The 24,308-nt window shown below is 39.0% G+C and overlaps 2 protein-coding genes across 3 annotated transcripts in view; one reads left to right on the top strand and one right to left on the bottom strand.

The window, feature by feature from the left end:
• Positions 1-6,383, top strand: part of SYNE1 (spectrin repeat containing nuclear envelope protein 1) — a 240,444-nt gene extending 234,061 nt beyond the window's left edge. The window contains exon 145 of the mRNA XM_088161722.1: positions 4,573-6,383. Within this exon, the coding sequence (XP_088017848.1) occupies positions 4,573-4,813 (241 nt within the window). The 3' untranslated portion in view covers positions 4,814-6,383. The remainder of the gene's footprint in view (positions 1-4,572) is intronic.
• Positions 6,384-13,637: 7,254 nt separating this feature from the next.
• Positions 13,638-24,308, bottom strand: part of ESR1 (estrogen receptor 1) — a 182,466-nt gene continuing 171,795 nt past the window's right edge. For both annotated transcript variants that reach the window (XM_088161719.1, XM_088161720.1), the window contains 2 exons: positions 20,593-20,776; positions 13,638-18,833 (listed from right to left, as the gene is read on the bottom strand). In XM_088161719.1, the coding sequence (XP_088017845.1) occupies positions 18,599-18,833; positions 20,593-20,776 (419 nt within the window). In that variant the 3' untranslated portion in view covers positions 13,638-18,598. The remainder of the gene's footprint in view (positions 18,834-20,592; positions 20,777-24,308) is intronic.

Below are 24,308 nucleotides of genomic sequence, written 5' to 3' on the forward strand. Positions count from 1 at the left end.
AAAAAGCTGCCTGTTTTTAAGGATTTTTTCTTCTGAAACAAAAGGAAACCACATAGAAACTAGCGGATATATGTAAACTTCATCGTTCTCTCTGATGAAAAAAGCGAACTAATTATTCAGCTCCAGTCTGCTGTGAAACTTGGCGTTTTGTTTCTCACAGGGAGGAAAAAAGGGAGGAGAGGGGCTTTACTCTGCAGCCACTTACAGTGAGAAGAGGGGGACGATGTCTTTGACAGATGAGCATGCTTGCACTAGCACCATTGTACTCAAGGAACACATTGTGTGCACTTTTCCACTCTCCTGTGTAGTCAAACCACTTCTGCCAGCCTTCTGAGGTTTCTGTTTGTAGGTGTGAGCCCCTGGCTCGAAGAGCAGCTAGCAGTGCTTTGCAGCTTTGAGATCAACCCCTGTTCTAGCAGTGGCATTGCTGCGATACCTTTCAGATCAAGGCTTTCCAGCACTGTTTATTAACACATCTCGTAGCCGCACCACACAATGTTCAATTTGTCATTCAGACAAGCATGGAATACGAATGAGTCACTGCTGAATAGGAAACTTAATCAAATGCGCAAGCCAGACAGGTTGTGGTTGATGTATAATGTGGTTTTAACTGATAATGCGGTACAAGCTGTCATTGTGTTCTTTAATATTTTGACATGCCTCTGATCAGAGTACTTTGTGTTTGATCTTGCACTGGATCAGCAAACGCTGTTAGTTTAGTATAAAGGAGAAATAAAGTCAATCCTAAAAGGTTTATAACACGAGAAGTTGTGAAGGAAAGTTCATCTAAAAAATTAAAGGGGCCATGCTTTGTGTATAAAAAGTATCATATCACTTTGCTTTCTCCATTATCATCCCAAAAAGATAGGTATATATAGTGTTATGCTAAGCAAGCTGCAGGATTAAACTAGACATTGCATTGTGGATTTAACTAGATTCTCATCCAAGCAGTACTAGTAGTCATGTGCTAGGTGGGAAAGCAAATCCAAGAAGAAATTCCTCTTTCTTCATCAGTTTAATAGAGCTGTCATAAGTGCACACCTGGATCTCTGCCTATGAATTTTTTTGAAGTGATTAAAATGTTAAAGGATTAAAATAGTGGTTCAGTCTGCTCAGGGGTGTTTACATTGTCTCTCCTGAGCAGCTCTATTCGAGTCTTGGTGCCATAGTGCCAACCTCCATTTCCTGCTCTCCCCAGGCTTCCCCAAATGACTAGTGGATCTTTAAAGGTCACTTACTGTTCCTGGAGCAGACTTAACCACATCACTCTTTCTGCCTTTGCCCACAAAATGGTATTCATGGCTACACAGTAGCTCAAACACAAGGTTTGGGTCTGGTTTGCCATAATTCTTTTCCCAGTTATCTCCCTCACTCTTACTTAGTGCTTGTTACTCAAATATCGTATACAATTGCTGCTTCTTAAACTCACTGAATTCACACATTTTATGTTGTGCAAGAAGCGAATCCTGTCTGGTATTTGCAAAGACCTTCAGCATCTGTCATCATACAGATTAAATTTACTATTCTTATATTTTATGCAATAGTCTTTTAATAAAGATATTAAATTAAGGCCCATTTTTTATTAACTGCAGTGAATAACATCTTACTAGCCCAGCAGTGCCTCTTTCAATGTGAGCCTGTTTTCCACATTCCATTAGTCACTTAGCATTAAATTCACTTTATTTATTTCTATCAGCTTCACTCGAATGATAAATTCCTTTTTGAAAGCTTTCAGAGCTTACTGCAATACAGATTGGTTACATCAACCATGTTTTCCTTGGGAAAAAAAGTAGCAATCATCTTTACAAAAAGGTTCCCCTCTGAGCTGAAATTAAAGTTCACTTTGACCATCCTATCTATAGCCTGGTAAATTAACTTGTCTTCTCTTGAAATTCTTAGAGAAGAGTTCCAATATCACTGACATTGCAAACTCTCAAAGTAGGCTAGCTATTGCTTGCACTTAGATTAATATATAAAGTTTCTTGACATGAAGAAGCTTACTGTTGGCCAGGACTGCAGCTGTGCTTCCTTCTTTCATCTACCGAGTAGGAATTGTATACTGGAGTGAGTAGCAGATGGCCCTACCTCTTTCCCTCCTCGTAGTGTGACATATGATGGAGCAGTCAGAAGAGACAGCTAGAGAGGCAAGCTCAAGAACAGAAATTACATTTTTCTCCAAAGTGGCACACAGTACGTCAGCTTTCCCTTCTCCTGCCAGAGTAAATAGGTGTTCTGTCCTTAAAAATAGTGAGCTTTTTTTTTTATTAATAATGTATATTTTTAACCATCTCTCCTTACCAAATCTATGAAACACTCTAAGCTGACCCATTCCATTTGTCAGCCAATTATGTAGATTGCAGAGGTGTACTTGGCATAAACACAGACAGTACAGCAAACTTTTTATAACTCCCCTCTGAAGATGTTTTTGTAACATTTCATTATTTATTTGTTTGTTTCCATGCAGTATTATTCTTCAGTACCCTACTTCACTGCAGAAAAAATAGTTTGCTGTGAATTGTTTTAATTTTTGAAAGTTTATGTTCCTTTTGACATCAGCCACGCAAGCTTACATTACAATTTCTTTTTGTAAAACACAAAGCATGAAGTCCCGGATTGTGCTACTAAAAGCATAGGAAAAGCAAAAGAAAAACTAGGTATTGACTTTGCTCCCTTTTGATTCAGCTTTTTGGAAATCCCCTTCTGACACCCAGTGCTGCCCAAGTTACTCTGGGGCAATGAAGAAAATAACACTTTGCTCTTCATCAAACTCCAGTTAGCAACTGTAGAAATGTGGTCTTTTTTTATTTGGATTAACAACGTTTATACAATGAGAGCCTTGTAAGTAGGTAAGCTGTGCAATCAAATGCTTGGAAGGTAATTAAGCACTCCTTGTTCCCTTTGTTCCTGCATCAGTCCATTAACTTTCTGTCTTGGTATTCTCAGACAGTAGCAGTCCTGATCTAATTGAGCTCTAATATGGAATGCTCTGATGCTGTTTAATGTGCCTTAATATCCTTTCAATATCTTTTTTATATTATGTGATCCTACATTATACGATAAGCAACTTTCCATCTGGGCTACAATAGTGTGGATTCAGACAACACAAGATCTGGTGTTTTGATCACCACTGCTTCCTGGAATATTTAGTTCAAGCTAATAATTTAGCATATCTGCTAAATAAGTGTTTATGTATCTGTTGGTGTCATCTGAACTTTACCAAATTTGCCTGGCTTTGTTGAAGTCCTCATATTGGGGTGCTGTACGTATATGAACAAGAAAATAAAACAATCTCAAGCACTGAAATAATTCTTTTCTGAACATGTGGGAAGAGAACCCTTGCTAAGCCTGGCATTGCTTTGAAGATGATATTTTTGGTTTTGGATGCTTCCCCACACAGATTAATCAGGGAGACAGGATCAAAAGAACAAGGGGAAGTCAAAGAAACACTGAGGAACCATCACCCCATACTTACTTTACTAGGAAGCATTTGACCTCTGCCAATGAGCCTGATTACCCACATCTCCTTATGAGAATTTTTATCTCTTAAACTCTAGGAAAGCATAGATTTTTCTGAGGCCTCATGATCATAGCAACCAGGCAAATTATAGCAACACATCTGAGACAAAAGTCATGATCTAATGTCCTAATAGCAGAGTTCTCAAAGCAAGTTACTTGAAGGCCCTGAGTTCTTCAATTTTTGGCTTGTGCCGAAATACAGTATTTTCCCATACCATTTAGTTAGCACACTCAGACCATCAGATCTAATCTTTCCTAGTTACTCTTTTCAGCTCTTGACAGTTTCAGTCAAAAAGAAAAATGTGAAATTTATGTCTTTATCTTTCATTGAAGAAATGCAATGAATTTTTGAAGTGTCCCTTTGGACATATTTGTGTTAGATCTCTCCTGCCTCACAGACATGTGATAGCTATGTGACATTTCAAGTCAGGTCCATCAACATAAGGGAGAAAATAACTTGGAAGGTGATGGTGTCAAGTCAGTTGAGCAGATAGATGTTAACTGCTGGTTCTGTGCAAGATTCAAAACACAATGTGCTTTGGAGAAAATAAGACCCCATTACCTGTATATTGGTGTGTTGATTGACAGAAAATTATGTAACTGAATCTCAATGTATTATACCCTCATGGATACCTTATACATAAACAAAGGTAGAAACTTCTGCAAATCCAATGCAACTGGCCATTTTAAACAAGAAGACCCACCTTTTAGACAGCATGCATTGAACAAATATCACAGGTATGGCCCACCTTTTATTTTCCCATTCTCTATAGCATAGTGCTTTAAATGGAGAGTCTTCCCATAAATGATAAAGGGGCTGTGGGGCCACAAAGCCCCTTCTATTCTGATCATTTAATGTTTTCCTACACAGTCTAGAAATCCAGGGGCTTTTAAAAGTGTTAGGGAAATAGCATGTTCACTGAAAAATACCTCTGCGGTTGTCAGTCAAAGTCTGTGCAAATTGTAAATCGACCTTCAGGGAAGGTTGAGTGCCCAAGGGCAACCTCTGCTTCAGTAATGTTTTTGTGTATTCAACTGCCCATCTTCTTTTCTCAGGTCCACAAGAGGTGGCTCAGGTTCCTCCCCTTCTGAGGCTGGGCCAGCCTGGCGGTGCCCTTCCTTCTTCCTCAGAGTCCTCAGAGCTGCTCTGCCACTTCAGCTCCTCCTGCTGCTCCTGATCGGGCTGGCGTGCCTGGTGCCAATGACCGAGGAGGATTACAGCTGTGCTATGGCAAACAACTTTGCCCGCTCCTTCCACCCCATGCTGAAATACATGAATGGTCCTCCTCCATTGTGAAGGGGACCTGTGAGACAGCGGGAGACCTTGCTGGAGTGCTGGCTGGGAGCAAGATGGTTTTAAAGGGTGACAGGGTTCAGCATGGCAGCTTCACCTGTCTGCTGTTGCCACCACTGTGCCCATATCTTTCTCTGCTGGCACTCTGCTGGAAACGCATCAGTGCATCAGTATCAAACTGCACAATGTATTACTGAGTAGCATCATTTCAATACTCGCATCCTGGGTACTAAGAAGGATGCAGTGTATGTGAGGGAAACCTCTTCTGTACAGCTTTTGGGATCTTCTAGCCACTTTATATCCAGGTCATTGCCCTGTACTATGCATAGCCAAGGACTTGATACTGTAGATCCTTTCTTGTGTGCTGCTCTAAATGACCCATTAGCCAGCCTTTGTTAAATACCCTCTCAGTATCTACAGTATACAAAATAACCAATGCTTAAAGAATTTTAGAGCATTTGTAACATACAATTTTAAAGAATCTTGTATGGCAATGTATTATTCCCTGTGGTTTCTGTTTCAGGCATGGTGTTCTAACTTTTGCTTTGGATGCACAAGGTGTAAATCTGAGAAGCACTTTTTTAAGGTTTAAAAAAAATGGATGTAATAAATAAGATTGCAGACGTTTTTATGAGGAAAAAATGTTGAATGTCAAGTTGAAAAACAAAGAACATATTTATGTATGTACAGTTTGCTAAGCCAAGTTTTGTTTGTATTGATTTCTTTGCATTTATTATAGATACCATAAAATATTTTGTCTACGTGCTTTTTAATGACAACTATGGAAATCTCTAAGTTTAGAATGAGATATGTATGTTATAAAAAAATAGAAGACATCCATATGCTGCACTTCAAAAGAGAATTAAAAAATTATGTAACAAATTAATGGCATTAGGTATATGTTTGAATGACAAGATCTGGAAAATGACAACTGACAGAATGCATGGGAAAGTATCACACTAGAAGTTGTGCTAATTTTGAAAGCAGTACAAGTTTTGGCTAATGACTCATCACTTCAGGTTTTTCTTTTTTTCAAGCTGCTTCTTGAAGTTCCTTCTCACCTGTGTGGGGTTTTTTCAATCTGTGTTTCTGTGTGTGCATTCATAAGCAGTCTTTGACAATTGGGGTTGTACCAATCCACACTGAAGCAAATTTTTCCTGTAGGTGTACTGGAAACTTCCTAATATTCTCCATAGCAGCTCAGTACCAAGATAGACATTTATGCTTTACCCATCATTATTTTAATGGAATAGGCTCAAAACATAAGCATAAATAGCAGAAAAAGAGAACAAATTGAAAACTCATTAGCTTTCCAAAATTATTGCAAAAAACTTGCAGTCTACTCAGTGGCACTCTGCCCAGTTTATCAGTCAGAACTCAACTTTGAAAGAACAGGATTCTTCTCAATTATGAAAAAAATACAGTGCATGGCTCTAAGTTACTGCTCTTTAATAAGTTTGGGGGATTTCAAGCCATGATACACACAATGTGAATTTTTCTTCTGAGTTAATTGTTTTTACTTAGAATATATTGGCTTGCATGACAAAAATAAAAATGCCAGAAAAAACTACAAGCACATTAGTTGCTGTTATGTAGAATTACTTTTTGGCATGTCATCTTTTGAGCTGTTACAAGGAGACGGTGGTCAGAGGTAGGGAACCACAAGATGAACTCCATCATTTGGAAGAGCCAAAATAAAGCTTCCTTTTCAGATAAGTGTAGCACTAACATTTTTGTGAAAAGGATTTTGTATGTTCACAAAGTATTTTCAATGTCTTGGACACAAGTCTGGACTGATACAAGTATGTGTTGTTTTCAAGGCTGAGTTTCCTTCATTGCTATTCATAAGTTATGCTAGGCTAGATTAGTATTTATAATCACTCATTCTTAGTAGACGAAGATAAGGAACACACATTTGGGCTACAAGGAAGAGCTGTTACTTGCAAAAGTCCTGACATATTGCATAAAATTGACCCCTTCTCTCTTTTCTGATATTATGCTGTTTGGTGACATAATTTAATCAATGGTAATCAGTGCACCTACGTGAGTAATTCAGTAGTTTGCTGGATTAGTTTAGGTCTGTGCATGCTTTCATCAGCCAGACTCTGCGTCTGCTGGTTAATTTTTTGTTGAAAGGTATTTTTGTTTTCTTAAAAAAAAAACCACTGTAAAGAAAAAAACCCTAATTTAGGGAAACATAAATGAGCATCACTGTCTTCTGTTTTCCAGGAAGTAAAGAATGTGGAAAATCACATCATCAGGTGTCAGTAGCCCTTTCAAATTCAGTGCATTTTTGGCTGATGATTACCTGCAGGACACAAATGCACTCTCCTCTGCCTTGCTGGTGAACTGGTGGACAGTGTCCCTGCTATGATTTGCTTCCTTCCAGATGTTTCAAAAGTAAAGTTTCTTGTGTCCATGCTTTCAAGCTCTGATCTGTAGCCATAGATCTGACTATCAATGTACTGACTGTTGATACAGAGAACTTTTTTTTGAACCCAAGGGATCTGCTCACACAAAGCAGTCCTCCCAGTGAACTGCAAACTCTTCACAATGCCTATGAATAAGGCAGTCACAGAGGGTGATAGAGACCCATTAGAAAAATATCAGGAAAAATGCCTGTTTGTACATGCTAAATTTCCCATTCCCTCGAGGACAGGAATGTCAGTCTGTAAGCTGATGTGTCAAGGGGATTGCAGGCAACGTGCATCACCAGGTTAGAGGGTCCTTTGAGTGCCACTTTGGAGTTCTTGCATTTTGATACTTCATGTCTCAACTCAAAGTCAGCATCAGACCAGTTAAAGTGGTTTGAGCAATATGCTCCTACAAAAGGAATTCTAGCCATGAACCAATTCCATTAGCATTTCATATGTGATTTTGCACAACTGGATCTTGATCCTTAAAACTGACACAAAGAATGCAAAATGTAAATAAGTAGGCAGACTCAAGTTCCATCCCAAGACCACCAGTGATTCAGAAGTCTAGCTTGAGTTGCAAAAACTCTCCAAGAAGTCCACAAGTTAGAGTCTGAGATGCCCTGTCTCTCTAATAAGCCTGCAACCCAACACATCTCCTCTTTCTGAAACATCACCTACTTGGGCTCTGCAAACACAAGGGCTGATTTCTGGTGATGCACCTTGAGCCTTGGCTACAGGGCATGAGGAAAGGCAGCAGAGGAGCTGCCAAACTCTGGATCTGTATTGAAATCGTGTTCAGGCATAGAGAAAGTAGAGTCTGCCTCTTGGGGAACTCAGGTCATAACTGTGGTGTATTTTTTCCCATTTTATACTGTAGATAAATGCAGTAACTTCTGTAGAGGTGTAGTCATCCCCCCAGCTTGACATACCTTGCAACTCTGAACCTTGCTTATTGGCTTGTAGTCACCTCAGAGCTAGTGAATGTTTAAAGTTAACTGGTTGCTCAGTGACTCCAGACTGTAGTATCAAGGCACTGTGTCATTATTTTGTATTGATAATAGTGAAAAACAGTGAGCACAATTTACCCTGGACTACCTGCATCTCTTTGTAGAGCTTCATTTGTGGATCGTGCTTTGCAAAATCTGAAGGCATCCTGCAAAGTGATATTTAGAGACATCTGACAATGTTAGGAGTACAAATGATCTTGACAGAAGTAGTGTGCCCTTATTCCTCATAGCTGTGAGCATGATGATACCCATTACCTATTCCTCGCCCTGCTCCAGCAACAGTAACATCTTCTTTCTGCAACAGATCAATAGTTCCTCACTGGTTTACCACTCTTCCAGCTTTGTGAGCACCTGCAGTATTGCTCTCTCCTTCCTTAGAACTTTTTTCTGCATCTGGCTATTGAACGAGAGCAAAGATGCTGGGCTTGCTTATGAGCAGTCATCCCTTGCCCTTGGTCTTGTGTTATTTGTGGTTGAGAGATCTGTTTACAACTGATAGCATCTCCCAATATGCTCATCATCATCATGTGCATCTGAGTGGATGTGTGTCTGTGTGTTCAAAGGCATAACAGATGCTGGCTCACAGCCTTCAGACTACAGATGCTATCAAGGCTTAGCAACTGTAGGAGGATTCTGAAAAATAACAAGTCAAGAAGAAATGTAGATTCTAAAGCAATAGAAACCATTGATCTGCTCTCTTTCCGGCACTTGCCATATTTTATTTGGTGTTTAAAGCAATGGATTATGGAAAGGAAAAAGGCAGAATAGTGAGTTTTGATCTAAGCTGGGTGGTTTGGCAGCAGTCAGATGCAGAATTCATCTAAAGCCGTATTTGTCTAAATTGAGGGGGGAAAGGAGAGTGCAGGGGTCTTTCGGGTTGTGTGTATTTATAGGCACAGAGTTCCCTACATAAGGGAAGAACTTGTCTGGGTACTGGCTGAGTGTTTTTAACCTTGGCAGCATGTTGTGAAATGCACTACAGACAGCTGAATTCTATTGTTGTTGTCCTGTTTGGCCACAATTAGACTCAGAGGGACATAGGCATGAAACCTGTATTTGGAAGAAGTTGTGCTGTGGTAATAGTATTAAGAATGTTCTAATAATATTCCCCAATAAGTAAATAAATAGGAATTATTTAGAGAATTAATTTGTCTTCCCAGAAAGAGGTAGATAAAAATCTGTGAAACAAGATAAAAGGAATTGAATAACTGCTAGCTGAAGCACTGAAGATCTGTCATTGGCCAAGGCTTGGTTAAGTCACAGAAATCTGAATTTTGTTAAATGATTGCTTTAAAAGAAGATAGAAACTGAAAGATGTAACATCTGTTGTTTAGTGCCACCTAATATATCATTCCAGAAATGAATTGGTCAAAACTGCTTTGTTCAAGTAAGAATCTATTTAAGGGTCTGAGACACAGAAATGGATTTGACCACAGCAAGGTCTGAATAACACAGACACATTTAACTTTTTGGAAAGACAGGATGCTTTAGGAAAGTATTGTCCATTTCTTGTATCAAAGGTTTCCTTGGTGAGGAGGAAGAGGTGCACTGGAGAGCTCTTCTGGTCAGGGATCATGCAGATGTGGATGTACTTTGCACACAGGTTACTCAGATAAGGGATTGTTTTTATTTTCTGGCATGTTGTAATTCCTGGGAGACTACTATTATGGATGTTGTAATTGTGGGTTTTTCCATTCCTTTGTTTTTAGAAAGGATATTTTAAAAAACAGCTGGAATTAAACCTGCCAGAGTCCACTTTTTTATGTAAATACTCACAAGGCTATCCAAGAAGTGGGATATTCATGGCTGTAGTATTTTCTTTATAAGCAACTCAGAAATTGTCTGGGAAGCTCTCCTGGCCATAGACTTGCAGGTTAAAATATACAGTTGCAATTTTTACTCCTTTGCTAAACTTGAAGTATAGTGTAGGCAGGTATGCAGACTATGGGGGCAAGGGGAGAAAAAAGTAGTGGAAGAAATCATGATGCTGTAGCATTTTGGTTGAGATAGATGGATAGATAGATAGATAGATAGATAGATAGATAGATAGAAACAAAGAAGACATTTTTGAGCTGTAGTTTCTTTTCCTATTTTCAGATTTAATGTAAGCAAAAATTAATCCTGTAAGGACAGACTGGAATTCAATCTTTCCTGCTTTCATACAAATGCATAAACATTCAAGCTTTTATGTGCCCCCTCACCACAGAATGGACAGCACTTTTTGCTCATCTCTAGAGTATAACATATTTGTTCATCTTTCCATAGAAGACAGCAGTTCTGAAGAGGTGAGTGGAAAAAAAAAAAATTTGCTTCTTGTCAGAATCTTTTTTGTCTTAGTGGGTAGTATTCAGTCTTTATCTGTAGAGAAGCTAAGATAAAGAGAAGCTAAGAGAAGCTAAAGCCTTGGTCCCAAAAGTGTTGCAAAATCTGGCTAAAAAATGCCCTCCTTTCCTCACATTCACATTTTTCATTGTTTAAAATGGTAACATTCTGAAGTTGTGCGCAAATGTGTAGGAATGGAAGACAGCAGGAGATAAATTTCATATCACCTGTATGCCTGCAGAAATGAAGACATTAGCAGAATGACACCTAAATACTGCAGCACAAAGTTCTTAAAGGGACATGAGAGCTTGTTAGCCTTGTTCCTGCTGAGATAAGTGCCAAATGTTATTATTTTGATGGTCAGTTTTCCTGGAGACTTCATGACCATTTTTGCACTTGAGCCTCTGTGTCTGCAGGATGCCATGGTGAATGGTAGTAATTGGAGCCTGGCTAGGCATAAGAAAAAACACATATGCAGGGCCCTTCCATGGGCATTCTTTCTAGGTGAGCACTCTGATGAGTGCTATTTTACGTGTTTGGATTTTCCTCACCTCTTCACTGTGTGGGTGGTGGAGACAAGCAGTGTAAAGCAGAGGAAGGAGATGTAAAACTTTTCCAGCCTAAGAAACTGCTGTTTCATGGGGCTTTTAATATTGCAGTATCTGGATAGGAAAAGAAAATTAAAACGCTTCATTTAATTTTTGAGGAATAAGCATGGCCAAAAGGCTTTTAATGAGGGAGGGTGCCCCACTGACTGAGAACACCAAGGCTTTAGCCCATGAAAAAACTGTTATCATTGCATTATGAGGATTGCACAAACTAACAGAAAAGAAAAACAGTCAAATATGTTCTTTGATTATGCCTTAACTATGTCATACATTTCTGATTAGTTAAATAGAATAAAATATGCTTGGACAAGACAGGCATCCCTTACATGTCAGCAAAGAGAGAAAGGAGGGGTGTGGGGGATGCCAATGCATCCAGCTGTGTGCCTCGATATAGGATCCCCTGGGGGAGCTGCTCTGTAAGGTGTGTGTGCAGTGAGGGAGGCAAGGGTGATGGGCTCAGGAGTTCTAGCTGTAAAAGGTCTGCAATGAAATAGAAAGGTGGGTCCTTCCCGTATCTTTTCTCAAACTTCTTCACCCAACAGACGTAAGAAATTGGGAATGAAGCTAGAGTCCAAGATGGCTCCTGACTATTGGAATGTGCCCAGTGCCTGGCTGCAGAGGCATTCTTCCTGGTGGGATCTGGGTGTCTGAGCAAAGTGACATCTCATCCACCTTCTCCCATCCCAGAAGACACATAATGGGAGGGAATGAAGATGAGGAAGACAGACTCTTTTCAGTTGTTCCCATTGACTGGGCAAAAGGCAATGGGTGCAAATTAAATCAGATGAAATTCCATCTGAGCACAGGCAAAATATTTCACAAAGTGAAGATTATCAAACACTGGAAAAGGTTACCCAGAGAGGCAGAAGGGTCTCCTTTTGTGGCTATTCAACATTCAGTTGGGCATGGCCCTGAGCAATCTTTTTTAGGTGATCCAGCTCTGAGCCAGGAATTGGACTAGACAGTCTCCAGTGACACATTCCCAACTCACTGCACTGATGCTATGTTGTCGTGTCACGCTGCAGAAAGAGACGGGCAAAATAATGCCTAATCTCAAGTAGTGTGCAATCCCAGGCAGTGTGCCGTCCTCTGCTCATTCAAATTGTTACAATTTTTGCAGAGGTAAGTATGTTCAGACTTTATCTGTGTAGTTTTTCATTTAGGAGTGTTATACTTTTGATATTGCAGAAATATTCTCCTATCTAGCTGCTTTTTCAAGGTAAGGTCTGTAAGTTCAGCATAATGTAGCAACTGTCTTCTGAATTTCCATGAACTGTAAGTGCTCATTTGGTCCTGTGGTTAAAAAATTGTATAAAGCCATGAAATGGTGTCATATTTTGAATCACCACTGAAAATTAATTTATTATTTTGAGCACATGTACATGTGCAATTAGTTCCTATTACTCTGGCCCACCTTTTGTGGTCAAAGAAGCAACTTGCAGTTAAGTTCTTTGTTATGGAAGTATGTTGCAAAACAATCACATGATTTGGAACCATTCTACTCAGCACTTAAAGATCCCAACAGTCCCCAGCATTCTTTTAAAGTCTGAATAGGTTATTTGCTTTCATATTTAACAAGCTATAAGATGAGGCTTCACATGAACAAAGTATATTGCCTGTCTTGTCTTCATCATTGAGATGATACTTGGAATTGAGGTAACCATCTTATAACTTTTTCTTTTTAAGTAGAATGAAACATCCCATAAAAATAGAGCTTTTACACATATATTCATATAAGAAAAGAACCTATGATCCAATAATCCTATGTTGAACCAGCATGGCACAGAAAATAGATTATAAGATAATCAATATAGGGACCATATTGTCTCTATGTTACTGATACATATATATACTACAAGTATTAAAATACTTCAATATATATGCAAATGCTATAGATTTCTGGCTTGTTCTTTGCAAACACCAAATATGGTTTTGAGATTATTTTACAGAATAGAGTTGAGTTCAAAGTGGTCTTATGTCAAGAAAGGTGTCTTTCATTTCTTTTCATCAATTCCTAGTGGCTTAGTCAAGATTTTTTTTTCCTGAGGACAGTTTCACTTTACTAATTGCCTTGATATAAGCTAGGTCATGGTAACTGGCAGCCATAGAAGGCTAAATTCACACAATTTGTCTCTTCTGCCATAATCTATTTCACAAGCCAAAATAAGGAATGTAAAACAAAAATACTGAGAACATTAAAGAACATAAACTACTAGGCACTTAGCTAACTTTCCCGGTGTTGTTAGGATTACTAGAGACTACCTATCTTGTTGTTGACTGTAGATGTGGAGTCTCTGATTCTTTTCAGGAAAAGTGAAGAAACTAAGAAACAGTTTTCACTTTCATTTAGATGCATAGAAACTCACACATTCTGATTCTTTCAAAAGCAGTGTACCATTCTACCATCCTCTGGAAAACAGTAAGCAGAGGAGCATATTTTCAAAACTTGCGAAATATAACAAAATGAAACGTGTTCTGATTAAGTCTTTATTTTCAACATCAAATACATTGATAAAAATCTTGCACCAATCAGGTAGCATACCAGATTTTTTTATTTAGACTTTTTTAGAACTTTTTAGGTGCAAAACAAAGAAAAAAATACCTCACCAAAACCAAAGACATCAATAATTTCATATGCATCAGCAAAAGAACAGAATACTTCAACCAATACATTATGACAGCTGAGCCTCTACCAAAGAAAGGACTTTGCATTGACAGACTACATAGTGCACACAAAAGCATTGTTTCATAGTACATACAATAAGGTAATACATAAAGTGGCTTGATAATGCAAGTCTCGTGACCAGCAGTCTATCCCTTCCATATTCAATGGGCACTTTCTGAAGAAACAGACTTCTAATCATAGGCACACAGGATTACAGAATTTACCAATTTGCAAGATGGCAGCATATAATTTTTTAAAAATTTTTGTTTGTTTATTTCTTTAGGCACATTTGAATGCAAAAAAATTTAATATCTTTTCAACACAGTGCAAAACCAAATACCCTTTATGGGCAACAATCACTTTGAAAACAACTTTCAGGATATAAGGCTACCTACATTTGAAGGATGAAAGGGAACTGTGAGTAGAAAAGGTAGGACATTAATATTGGGAAAACGTTAATTTTAAACTCTCAGATCAATTTGAGATAATGCTACACTTGCATTACGATACCATTGTTAACATCACCCTTCTATTACATGTGTTGACTTTCTATCTGTAAAGCCATATCGTGGTTGTAGATAGCATTGAAAACATCAATCTCTTTATTCAAAGTAAGAAATGCACTTCACACAAGTTTAGCTGAGAATGCCTTATATACAAAACCCCATTATCTGTAGGTTGAATTGCACTGTAATTTTAAAGCAGGAAATTATAGACTCAAGAGGGGCCTGCCATGTTCTTACCTAAGCCTGTAATAAGACTAAGAACCTACTGAGGCAGAATTTTTACTTTTTTGGTAGATTGCTTATTTTTAAACATTTGGCACAGCTCTTAAGGAATCAGTTGGCATCAACTGAAATGGATGGAGGCTCCAGTACAAATCCTGACTCATATTAAGGGGATGGTTTGGGGGTTTTCTGTTTGTTTTTTTTCAGCTCAAGGTCCAGTGATCTGCTGACAGTCCTCACAATGTCCTTGGGAGCTCAGTTCAGATTATTTCTTTAATTACATTTTTTAACCCTTCAGCGTAGAGAAGGAGAAAAATCATCAAGTGATGTCACTGAAACATAATAGTAAATTTATCACAACACACACCAAGAAACTTTCATTAAACTATTTTACCCGAGTACAAATCTTACTACCCCAACTGGGAGTTTTACCTGAGACAAAGTCTGCAACATTGAGACGTGGCTGAAACCACTATAAACCAGAGTAGCTTTCACATATTCAAACACCACATATTATGACACCACTAAGTGCTACACATCTCCCTATCTCCTCTTCTACCTCCCAAGCTTTTTGCAATACTTCAGTAACAACCATATTCTCAAGCAAAGCAAATTTATCTGGTCTATTTATGTTTGCCTTGTGCTGGTATTACATTGCCTATGTTTCCAGAGGGTTTTTTTGTTTTTTGATGTTTTTGTTTTTTTAAAAAAATCCATGTATAAATGTTACAAAATAATTATTTTGTTAGCTGTCCAGAGACATCACTATGAATGTTTTGGTAAAAGCATAATTAGCTGCCTTGAAAAGTTTTCGTTCAATTTTTTTTTTACATGCTATATATTTGATGTAATATCCAGCACCAGGTATTCAGTTAGTACTGGTTTGTCAGCTGCAAATATAAAGTATATATGTATATATCTATATACACACATAAAATAGCTTCTTGTGAAATAACAATTACCAAATGTCAGGCACAATTGTTTGCATACATGATATTACATATGAAAAAAGTTACCATGTTTGTATCATAGACTTTATTTAATCAATTGAATAGCTACATTCAGCTGTCTGATATGGGGGCCATCTTTATAGCTAACTCTGGGAATGTTACTATATTCACTAAGGTGCTGCTTCTATTAAAATCTCATTAAAAAGTTAATGACATGGATCCTAAATCTGCCCCGAGGTAAATTAATGTATTACTGGGAATCACTCTTCCTCTTGCTCGGTTGCCCTTTACTGTTGTCACTGCAAACATGGGAGGACTGGTTGAAAGCTAAATTGCTTCCTTGCAAGGGCTGAGCCCAGGAAAGCATTCATAACTATTGTGAGCTGACTGATATTATTCTGTATATTCCAAGACACATTATGATACCCTTCTGACTGCTGCATGCCACTTTAAATCATGCTTTTCCATCTTCACTGGCAAAATGTCTTGAGTGTAAAGGTTCTTGCCCTATATAGATACCATCCAAATCTGACCCTCTGTTGTGAATGGCTCTCCACGAACTACCTTTTATCCTCTAGGTCAAATTTACACTTGAATCGATGTAATGACCTGTTCTGGGATGTAGGAAAGGAGGCATTCATTTAAACCAATTTGCCTTCCAGCTTATGAGCTTGATCTGTGTGTTCTATCTTAGAGAACACCAAGTTGCAGGTACAGTATTTAAAGAGCAGCTCTAATGCACACTGGGCTACAAGTGAATGATGATGGTGTAAGCATGTGAATTTAGCTGCAGGGGTTCCTGTGCTCCATTCAGATCTTAGCCTGCACTCATTTGAGTAAACTCATGGTTTTTCTAACAAATCTGAAAACCAGCTACTAAAAAACCCCAAAATTTCCATTTTCTTTCATGACATTTAGGAGCCCTCAAAAAGCCCTTAGGTACCAAATTAGTGCTCGTGCACACACATATACACACATACATGCTTTTACTGAATACACAAAAAGACAAAATCTTCAAGACATTCAGAAATAAATGACACCATAATATGCATCAAGAAAAGGCCTATGAACTTACGGTGACTGCTTCACATGTTTAGGCTTGCACAGTTTTCGAGGAATCTTCTCAAACATTGGTAGCATGTAGATTTAGGCTTTCAAACTGCTCATATCCTCAGATATGTACATGAAACTATTATTGACACCAGTATGTACATTCACTAAAGAATCAAATTCTTGACTTGAAGCACAAACCTGTCCTATGCCTTGCTGCCTTCACAACTGCTGTGAAACTTGATCTCACTGCACACAGACTCTGCCTGTGTGACAGAGAGCGTAATTAGACATAGGTACTCCTGTATGGCATTACTTGCACTGTTTCCTATATTTAGTTTCTATGGGATATTCCAATCAACACAAAGGTTTCCACTCTAATAAAAACATCCCTGAACCATTTCACTAGCACTGTGGCCAGCTGCTGTGGAGCAGCCTACACATGTGCTAGGAAACATCCTCACTGGCAGGGTGGTTACTTCTAACCAGCTGTTAGAATAGTTCCTGATCTGTGCTAGCTCCCAATCTGCACCTGTCAACCAGAAGTGCAGATAGCACAGGCAAAGTTTATCATTAGATTAGTAAAATATCCCTGGCATATGTAATAATCTCATTCCAGTACCCAGCAAAGTTCCCTGACATTTAATTTTCTAGCATAGAGGCAGTCAAATAGCAGCACCAGCTCTTTGGATAGCAAATCATGTGGAGTTCTTCAGTCTCTTTTACTTCTTGTTGAAACTCTTGATGTCCGTGGACCTTTTGTATACTTACAGTTGGTCGGCAGAATCAAACTGATCCTTACGAATATCCTTAGGAGCTACAGACATGCATGGAGAAAGACAGATTTATCTTTCTGGACATGCAGTCCCAGAGTCTACACCATGTCTGAGGCTCATTGCCCAGTTTTGGTGTCACAGGTAAGCTGGCTCTTAACAGTGATTTTGAAACATGCCACAACAAGAGCCAAAGAAAAAGCCAAGGCAAGGAAAAACCTGCTGCTCTGACTGTGATACTAGCCTTGCCACACACAGCTACACCACACTCTGCTGAGTGGGATTGGGACCATCCCACCTTTCTGTGCCAGTCTTGCACTGGCATCCTCACCCCTTGCTTTGTAACAACAAAGCACAGGATAGGGGGAGGGATCTTTTGTAGATCATACTGGATCCTGTATGTGTGTGAAGACCTTTTTTGAAGATCTGATGATTTTTGTAATCATCTGGTCTGATTCAAGAGTAATTCTCTATGTTATCACTGCTTGCCATGTTGCCCTGGATTTACACTCTTGGGCAGCAAAACAGCTTCACTTTCTAGGATCAGACAAGATAGCACACATGCAAAGCAATTCATCTAGAGGATATGGTAAGGGTACCTAAAAGTTTGGTCAGAATGAGCTTGAGAGGGAGTTTTCTGGTGATGTAAGCCAGCAAGGTAAAATAGTATAATTCTCAGACAGCAGTTCCTTTATACTGTAGGAAGAAAAGAGGCAGGAATCTAACTAAACTACCAAGACAGTCCCTTGCAGTGCAGCTTTCCTATGGCACACTAAGATGCCAGTAAACTTTCTGTTTACACTGCCCAAGAAGTCATCCAGAATCTCTACCAAACTGCTTCAAATTTCAAGCAAGTTTTAAAAGTAAAAGACGAAATGAGCTCAGGATTTTGGGTGGATATTAACAAAGACTACCATTCATGAAGATACCAATATGCATGGGTGGTATGACCTATCAATTTATAGTAAAATGAATGCATGGTTTAGATTAGGACTTAGTTACCCAAATAACATGCAAAATTAAATAAAAACACTGCAAATTTTAAATCAAGTTAGCCAGACAATCCATGCTGGCTATCCATGGCAATGTAATGTCTTCCATTTAGGATAAGCAATCAATTTAGGCAAGCGCTTGACAAACACTCATGGAAAATGCTGGTGTCTGTTGTCACTGGAGTGTTTTCAAAGGTGGCACTATGAACGAAATGAAGCATGAGCTAGGTAGAACACTGCTGGGTTTCTCATACCACTGTATATGCTGACTTCTGCTTATATTGTATTCTGCATATTCTCCTCTTCTTTGCTGTTTACATAAAAAGACTGCAAGGAATGAGATGAAGCTGATGCAGTTGTCAGCTGGTTTCGGTTCTCCTCTTCCATGGGTGCAGCACTCCTGGCTGCTGGGGCGTGCAGTCGGTGAGCGTCCAGCATCTCCAGCAAGAGATCGTACAGCGGAACTACGTTCTTACACTTCATGTTGTACAGGTGCTCCATTCCTTTGTTGCTGCGGGTTGTGATGAAACACCAGTTACTTTCCAAATATGCTAGGGCGGGGTGGGGAAGAAGCTACCAGCTAATAATATTTGCTGGGTTATATAAATCCTGTCTTCAACTAACTTAGCAGTGCATTTGCTGTACACATCTGCTACAGTTAAGCAGAAGGCGTCACCTTCAAAGAATGTTGCAGACTGATGTAGTCAAGTTGCCTTCCACAGGTGTCTCTTTTGCTCTTCTTTTCCTAAAAAGTAGCCTAGAGCACATAGACTCTTAACTTAGCCACTGTGACTAAGTGGATGGGATGAATTTTGCCTTTCCCATAATAAAAAAATATCAGTTTTCTTTCCTGGAAGAAAGTTGAATCAATTTCTTAGCAGAAGCTCACTTATAATAATATCCATTCACAAAACTATGAAAAATAATTAACTTTACTGTGCATCTGGAATTTCCTTAATTGTAAAAATTATTTTAGGGGGTGGGAAAGGGGTTCATTAACATAAAGACAAAGAAACTCTATAAAATGACACAAATAAAAAAACCACATGTACACATCCCTTGACTTTTCCCCAAAGATCTGTGTATCAGTTCAGGAGGTAAAATCTGTATGTTTCAGCTTTAGCAGCTATGATGTGGTGTTTAATTTAAATTTCATTAGCTGAAATAATGAAAATTTAAATCTGTGTAGCAATTTCTCCTGTGGTTTCATAATAATAAAATCTATAGCATATCTTAGTAGAATTGTATCCTGTTAATACCTCACCACTGAGCAGCTACCTTTAGAGGTAATTTGGGAGAATCACTGCTGCAATTACTAACAGTGTAATAGCAGACAGCTCACTTCTGATTAGCAAAAGGCATGGTTCTCTAGACTGGAATTAGTAGTTCTGCATTTATCTTCATCCATAATGAGGATATCCACAATTCACATAATGATCCTAAATCTCTTTTCTAAAGTGATTTGCAATCACAACACTTGAAAAGTGGCTGCATAAAAAAATTTATTAACTCTTATAGGAGACTAAAGTTTGCAGAGCTAGGCTACTCCTACATTAATATTCTTCTCAGTACTTTTCAAACACCTGTGTCCAGGTCTGGGGTCCTCACCCTGAGAAAAATTTACACCTGTTAGAACAGGTTCGGAGCAGGGCCATGAAGGTGATCCAAGGGCTGAAGCACCTTTCCTATGAGGAAAGACTGAGAAAACTGGAGTTGTTCAGCCTGGAGAAGAGGAGGGTCCTTAGAGAAGCCTTCCAATACCTGAAGGGGGCCTAGAAGAGAGCTGGAGAGGGACTTTTTAAAAGGGCATGTAGTGACAGGACACAGGAGAGTGGCTTCAAACTGCAAGAGAGGAGGTTTTGATTTGGTACTAGGAAGAAATTCTGTACGTAGGGTTGTGAGGTACTTCAAGGCCAGTTTGGATGGGGCCCTGAGCAACTTGGTCTAAGTGAAGGCATCCCTACCCATATCTGGAGGTTTGGAACTAGATGATCTTTAAGTTCCCTTCCAAATCAGGCCATTCTATGATTTTATGACACACATAAGATGAAAATCAGATACTGCTTTCCATCAAACCTTCAGCATTATGGAAACAGAAGGCAGAGGAAAAGACAACTAGAAGGGACAAATAGGGTAAATCTTTTCACGTGGATTTTTTTTTTTTTTTTTTTTTTTGGTAATAGCCCTTCACACAGTTTGTGCTCCCACCTGTGGAGGAAAAGTGTGCATGTGCATTTGTGACACCTCTCTTGCATAGGCCCAGCACTCACCTCATGTGTCTGATGTGAGAGAGGATGAGGAGGAGCTGAGCCAGTCGTCTGTGTTGCTGCTGCAGAGAAAGACCTGACTTAGCCATCAAGTGTATCAGAGTGTCTGTGATTTTGTCCAGGACGCGGTGAATATAATCTTTCTCTTCCAGAGATTTCAAGGTGCTGGAAAGAAAAGTGTACACACCTAAAGTAGGAGGGAGAAAGAAAAAAAAAACAACAAACCACAGACAAAAATTACTTTGGTGGACTCAAAGTTGCCCAAAGTATGCCCTGTGGTGCCTCTTAAACTGTGTTAAGCCATGGGCTGACTCTGTGCCAGCTCTCCTGCTTGGCAGCGAGGTCACTGCTCTGAATGACCCTGGAGCATGGATTTGGGCACTATGGGAAAAGCAGGAAGAGGAAGACAGTGCCAATTCCCTGCCTGGGTCCCACCAAGGTCTGTACCAGGAGCTGAGTGACACCTGCAGCTACACCTACCTGCGGGCTGTGCTCTTCTCTTGGTCACTTGGCTCTGAAACCTTGAGGAGATGCTGCTCCCCTTGAGACTGCAATACTTACCAACCAACCCAAACTTTCAGCATCTTTTGCCATTTTCCCTGCTGTTTAATATTTGATTTTTAGTGATTTTCTAGTCAATCTAGAACTGAATAATATTACAACAAAACATATAAACAAAATCAGGGTTTCTTTATGGACATTATGGCTCAGCACCTCTTCATCCTCTCTCAACAAAATCCTCCCAACCAAGCAAAACTTTGAAAGATGTGCTCCTTCACCTGCAAAGCTGACTCTCCTTTAAAAACCATGTCCAAGTCAACTTGTGCAAATTTAGCTGTCTTGAATTGCTTCCTGCTGAAACTGAGAAGCCTGAGGGTTTGGACCAGATATAATTTTTTCCAGAGGACAAAACACGTTAAAACTCCCCCCCCCAACAGCCCCTCTATATCACCTACGAGAGTCTCTAATCCAGGCATAAGAGCTTTTGCTAATCATAAATCTTGGGAGCACGAAGCACATCAGCTTTCAAAATGAGAAAGTCTAAACTATTTGAGGCTGTATTATCTTGATTTTTTTCTGGACAACAGCACATAGCCAATTGAATCACATCACAACAACACTGTGCTGCCAAAGGAGAGCTGTTGCATTCAGCATCAGTTTTTAAATCTTTTGGACTGAACCAACAACTCTGAAGAGGTCTTACTGCCATAATCCGGTCCTGGGGCACCAGAGGTTTAAGATGTACATGCATCTAATTGTAATACAATCAATATAAGAGTGTTCATCATCCTGTGTCTATAACAGACTTGACAAATCCTGTGCTTTGATCCTTCTGCATCAGCTCACAGGGCCAGGAAGAGATCTGGATTTTGTCCTTGGAAAAAATGGTTTCTGGAATAATGTTTTGTTTTCCTTTTCTTTAAAGCATCATATATAGCAAAATATGGAATGCAGTTAGTGCTATGAAGAATAAAAGACACAGACACTAGCATGCACACACACACAGACATATATGCTATAACTTATCAGATATTTATGCTATAGCTTGTTTTCATTGTTTGTAGCCTTGGGGCTACCGCTGGATGTGAAGATACTTTGCTATGCATCTGAGCAGTCAGGGAGCTGAGATTTTTTTAACATCTTGGCCTACTTCATCTCCTCACATCATCTGGGTTCTTCAAGGACCTGACAACTAGAACTGCTGTAACCTGCAACAGCTTTTATGATTTGGGGTATTCTGTACTAAAAAGAAATGTAAATGTGTTTATGAATGTGTCTCTGGGAAAGAGTAAGCAAGAAGCCGCTTTTAAAACCCAAAAGGATAATTCAAACACAGTACAACTTCTGAAAATCATCAGTCAGAGTTCTTAATTTTGGTAATGGGTATTGCTTCAAATTTGATATAGATGGATACTACAGTGGCCTCTTTTCTCACAGAGATTTTAATAGCTATTATTATTTTTACTGAAACTAATTCACAAACAGAAACTGGTCCTGGGGCTTTTCTCAGCTGAACTTTTCTCAGCTGACTCTGAACTGTCCTAACGTATTCCTATTGACAATACAAGGCTTGATATGAGCTTAACTCATACCTGGAGGGGCAAGATTCTTAAATATTACTGGCAAAAGACAGTCCACTAGAAGGAAATATTAATCTCATAAAATCACAGTGCCATCCAGAGATGTTTACTTTAGCCACAGGAACCTATTGTGCTCTTGAAGCAATACCTCATAGCTTCATATGACTGAAACTAGTAAAAGAAAAGAATATTTTAGGAGGAATTTTTTCTCACCTAGTGTAAAAGCTATTAAAAACTGTAAATCAAAAAAGCACTGCCCAATAACTGTAGAGAATTCAGGCAACTGCCAGTCAATAACTGCCAAGGAAAATTATGTTTCGTTTTCCTTTCTACATCCTCACAATGATTGCTCCCGCCCCAGGCCACTGACCAGAGATTTTCCCCCCAGAAAATGCTGCCTATCACACACTCATACACATCCAAGCAGTTTTCAAATGAGGGTGCAGAAAATTGCCTTAGCAAAGTGAAATTTAACATTCTCCAAGGCCTTTCCAAGCCTAAATTGAATAGCTACCAGGCTGATTTCCAGCTCTTTCTGTAAGTCAGTGTTATAAAACTGAACAGGTGCAAGAACAGAGAAAACACCACCCCACAACCAAGCAAGGCCTGTTGGTCCATGCCCATAACACATATAAGAATAGCATCCCTTTGGGGCTGCAGTGCTACCATGCCAGCCCTTAGCATACATTGATAGAATTTTATATCTCTCACCATATATAATTATATATTTGCTGCATGTTACTGTAGAAGAGAATGCCTTTAACATCTTTTCTGTAACAATAAACCCCAGTTTAAAACATATTTTCATTTGGAGTTCAGGCTCACAGAACCCAAGACTATTCTTCTTCCACTACACCCAATTCCTCTGAAGCTGTAGCAAGACAAGCTGAGGCATGAGGAGATTCATCTCTGTACCATGCACTCCTGGAACCATCCAGCCCCCAAAATAAAGAAATAAATAAGAAGCACAATTTAACAGGAACTGAAAAACATCAAGAGAAAAGAATAACAAGCAGTCACATGGAACAATGTCTCGGGAGGTCTCCTAAATATGCATCAAATCAGCCAAATCTTTCCACCTCTGTGGACTAACCAGCTAACTAATTAGGTAAATCAGCTGCTAAGGCAGATGTGATGTACATCTTCATGTCCAAAATGAAACTCAGTTCCTTTGCTACATAGCACCACTCCTCCGATACATTCAAAAGTAAAACATTTGGCATCATGTTGTCCTTTCATGATTCCAATACTTATTGTCCAATGTTAAGTAACACCCCTTTAATATTGAGCTGAATGTGGTTTTCAAAAATACTACTTTGCTTTTGTAGTCAAAAGGTTTATTGCTGCAGTTTTAGAGGGGCACCTTCAGGTTTGTTATTTAGCTGGACATTATGATGTCCTTGTTGTTACAGCCATGTTATCACCTTGATATCTCAGGAAAACTGTGGAAGTAGCATAAGCATCTACCTTGGTTTACAAACAAAACCTTCCATCCTTTCCACATGCACTGAGCAGAACTAAAAAAAAAAAAAAAAAAAAAAAAAAAAAAGCATTTTTCCCAAAACCACATGGAAAAGGAGTGTAAAGATATCAGCCTTGAAAGATGTTGCAAAACCAGAAATGTCCAATACAGGCAAT

Source organism: Sturnus vulgaris, chromosome 3 (assembly GCF_052056855.1).
Source record: "Sturnus vulgaris isolate bStuVul1 chromosome 3, bStuVul1.hap1, whole genome shotgun sequence".
Classification (NCBI taxonomy): domain Eukaryota; kingdom Metazoa; phylum Chordata; class Aves; order Passeriformes; family Sturnidae; genus Sturnus; species Sturnus vulgaris.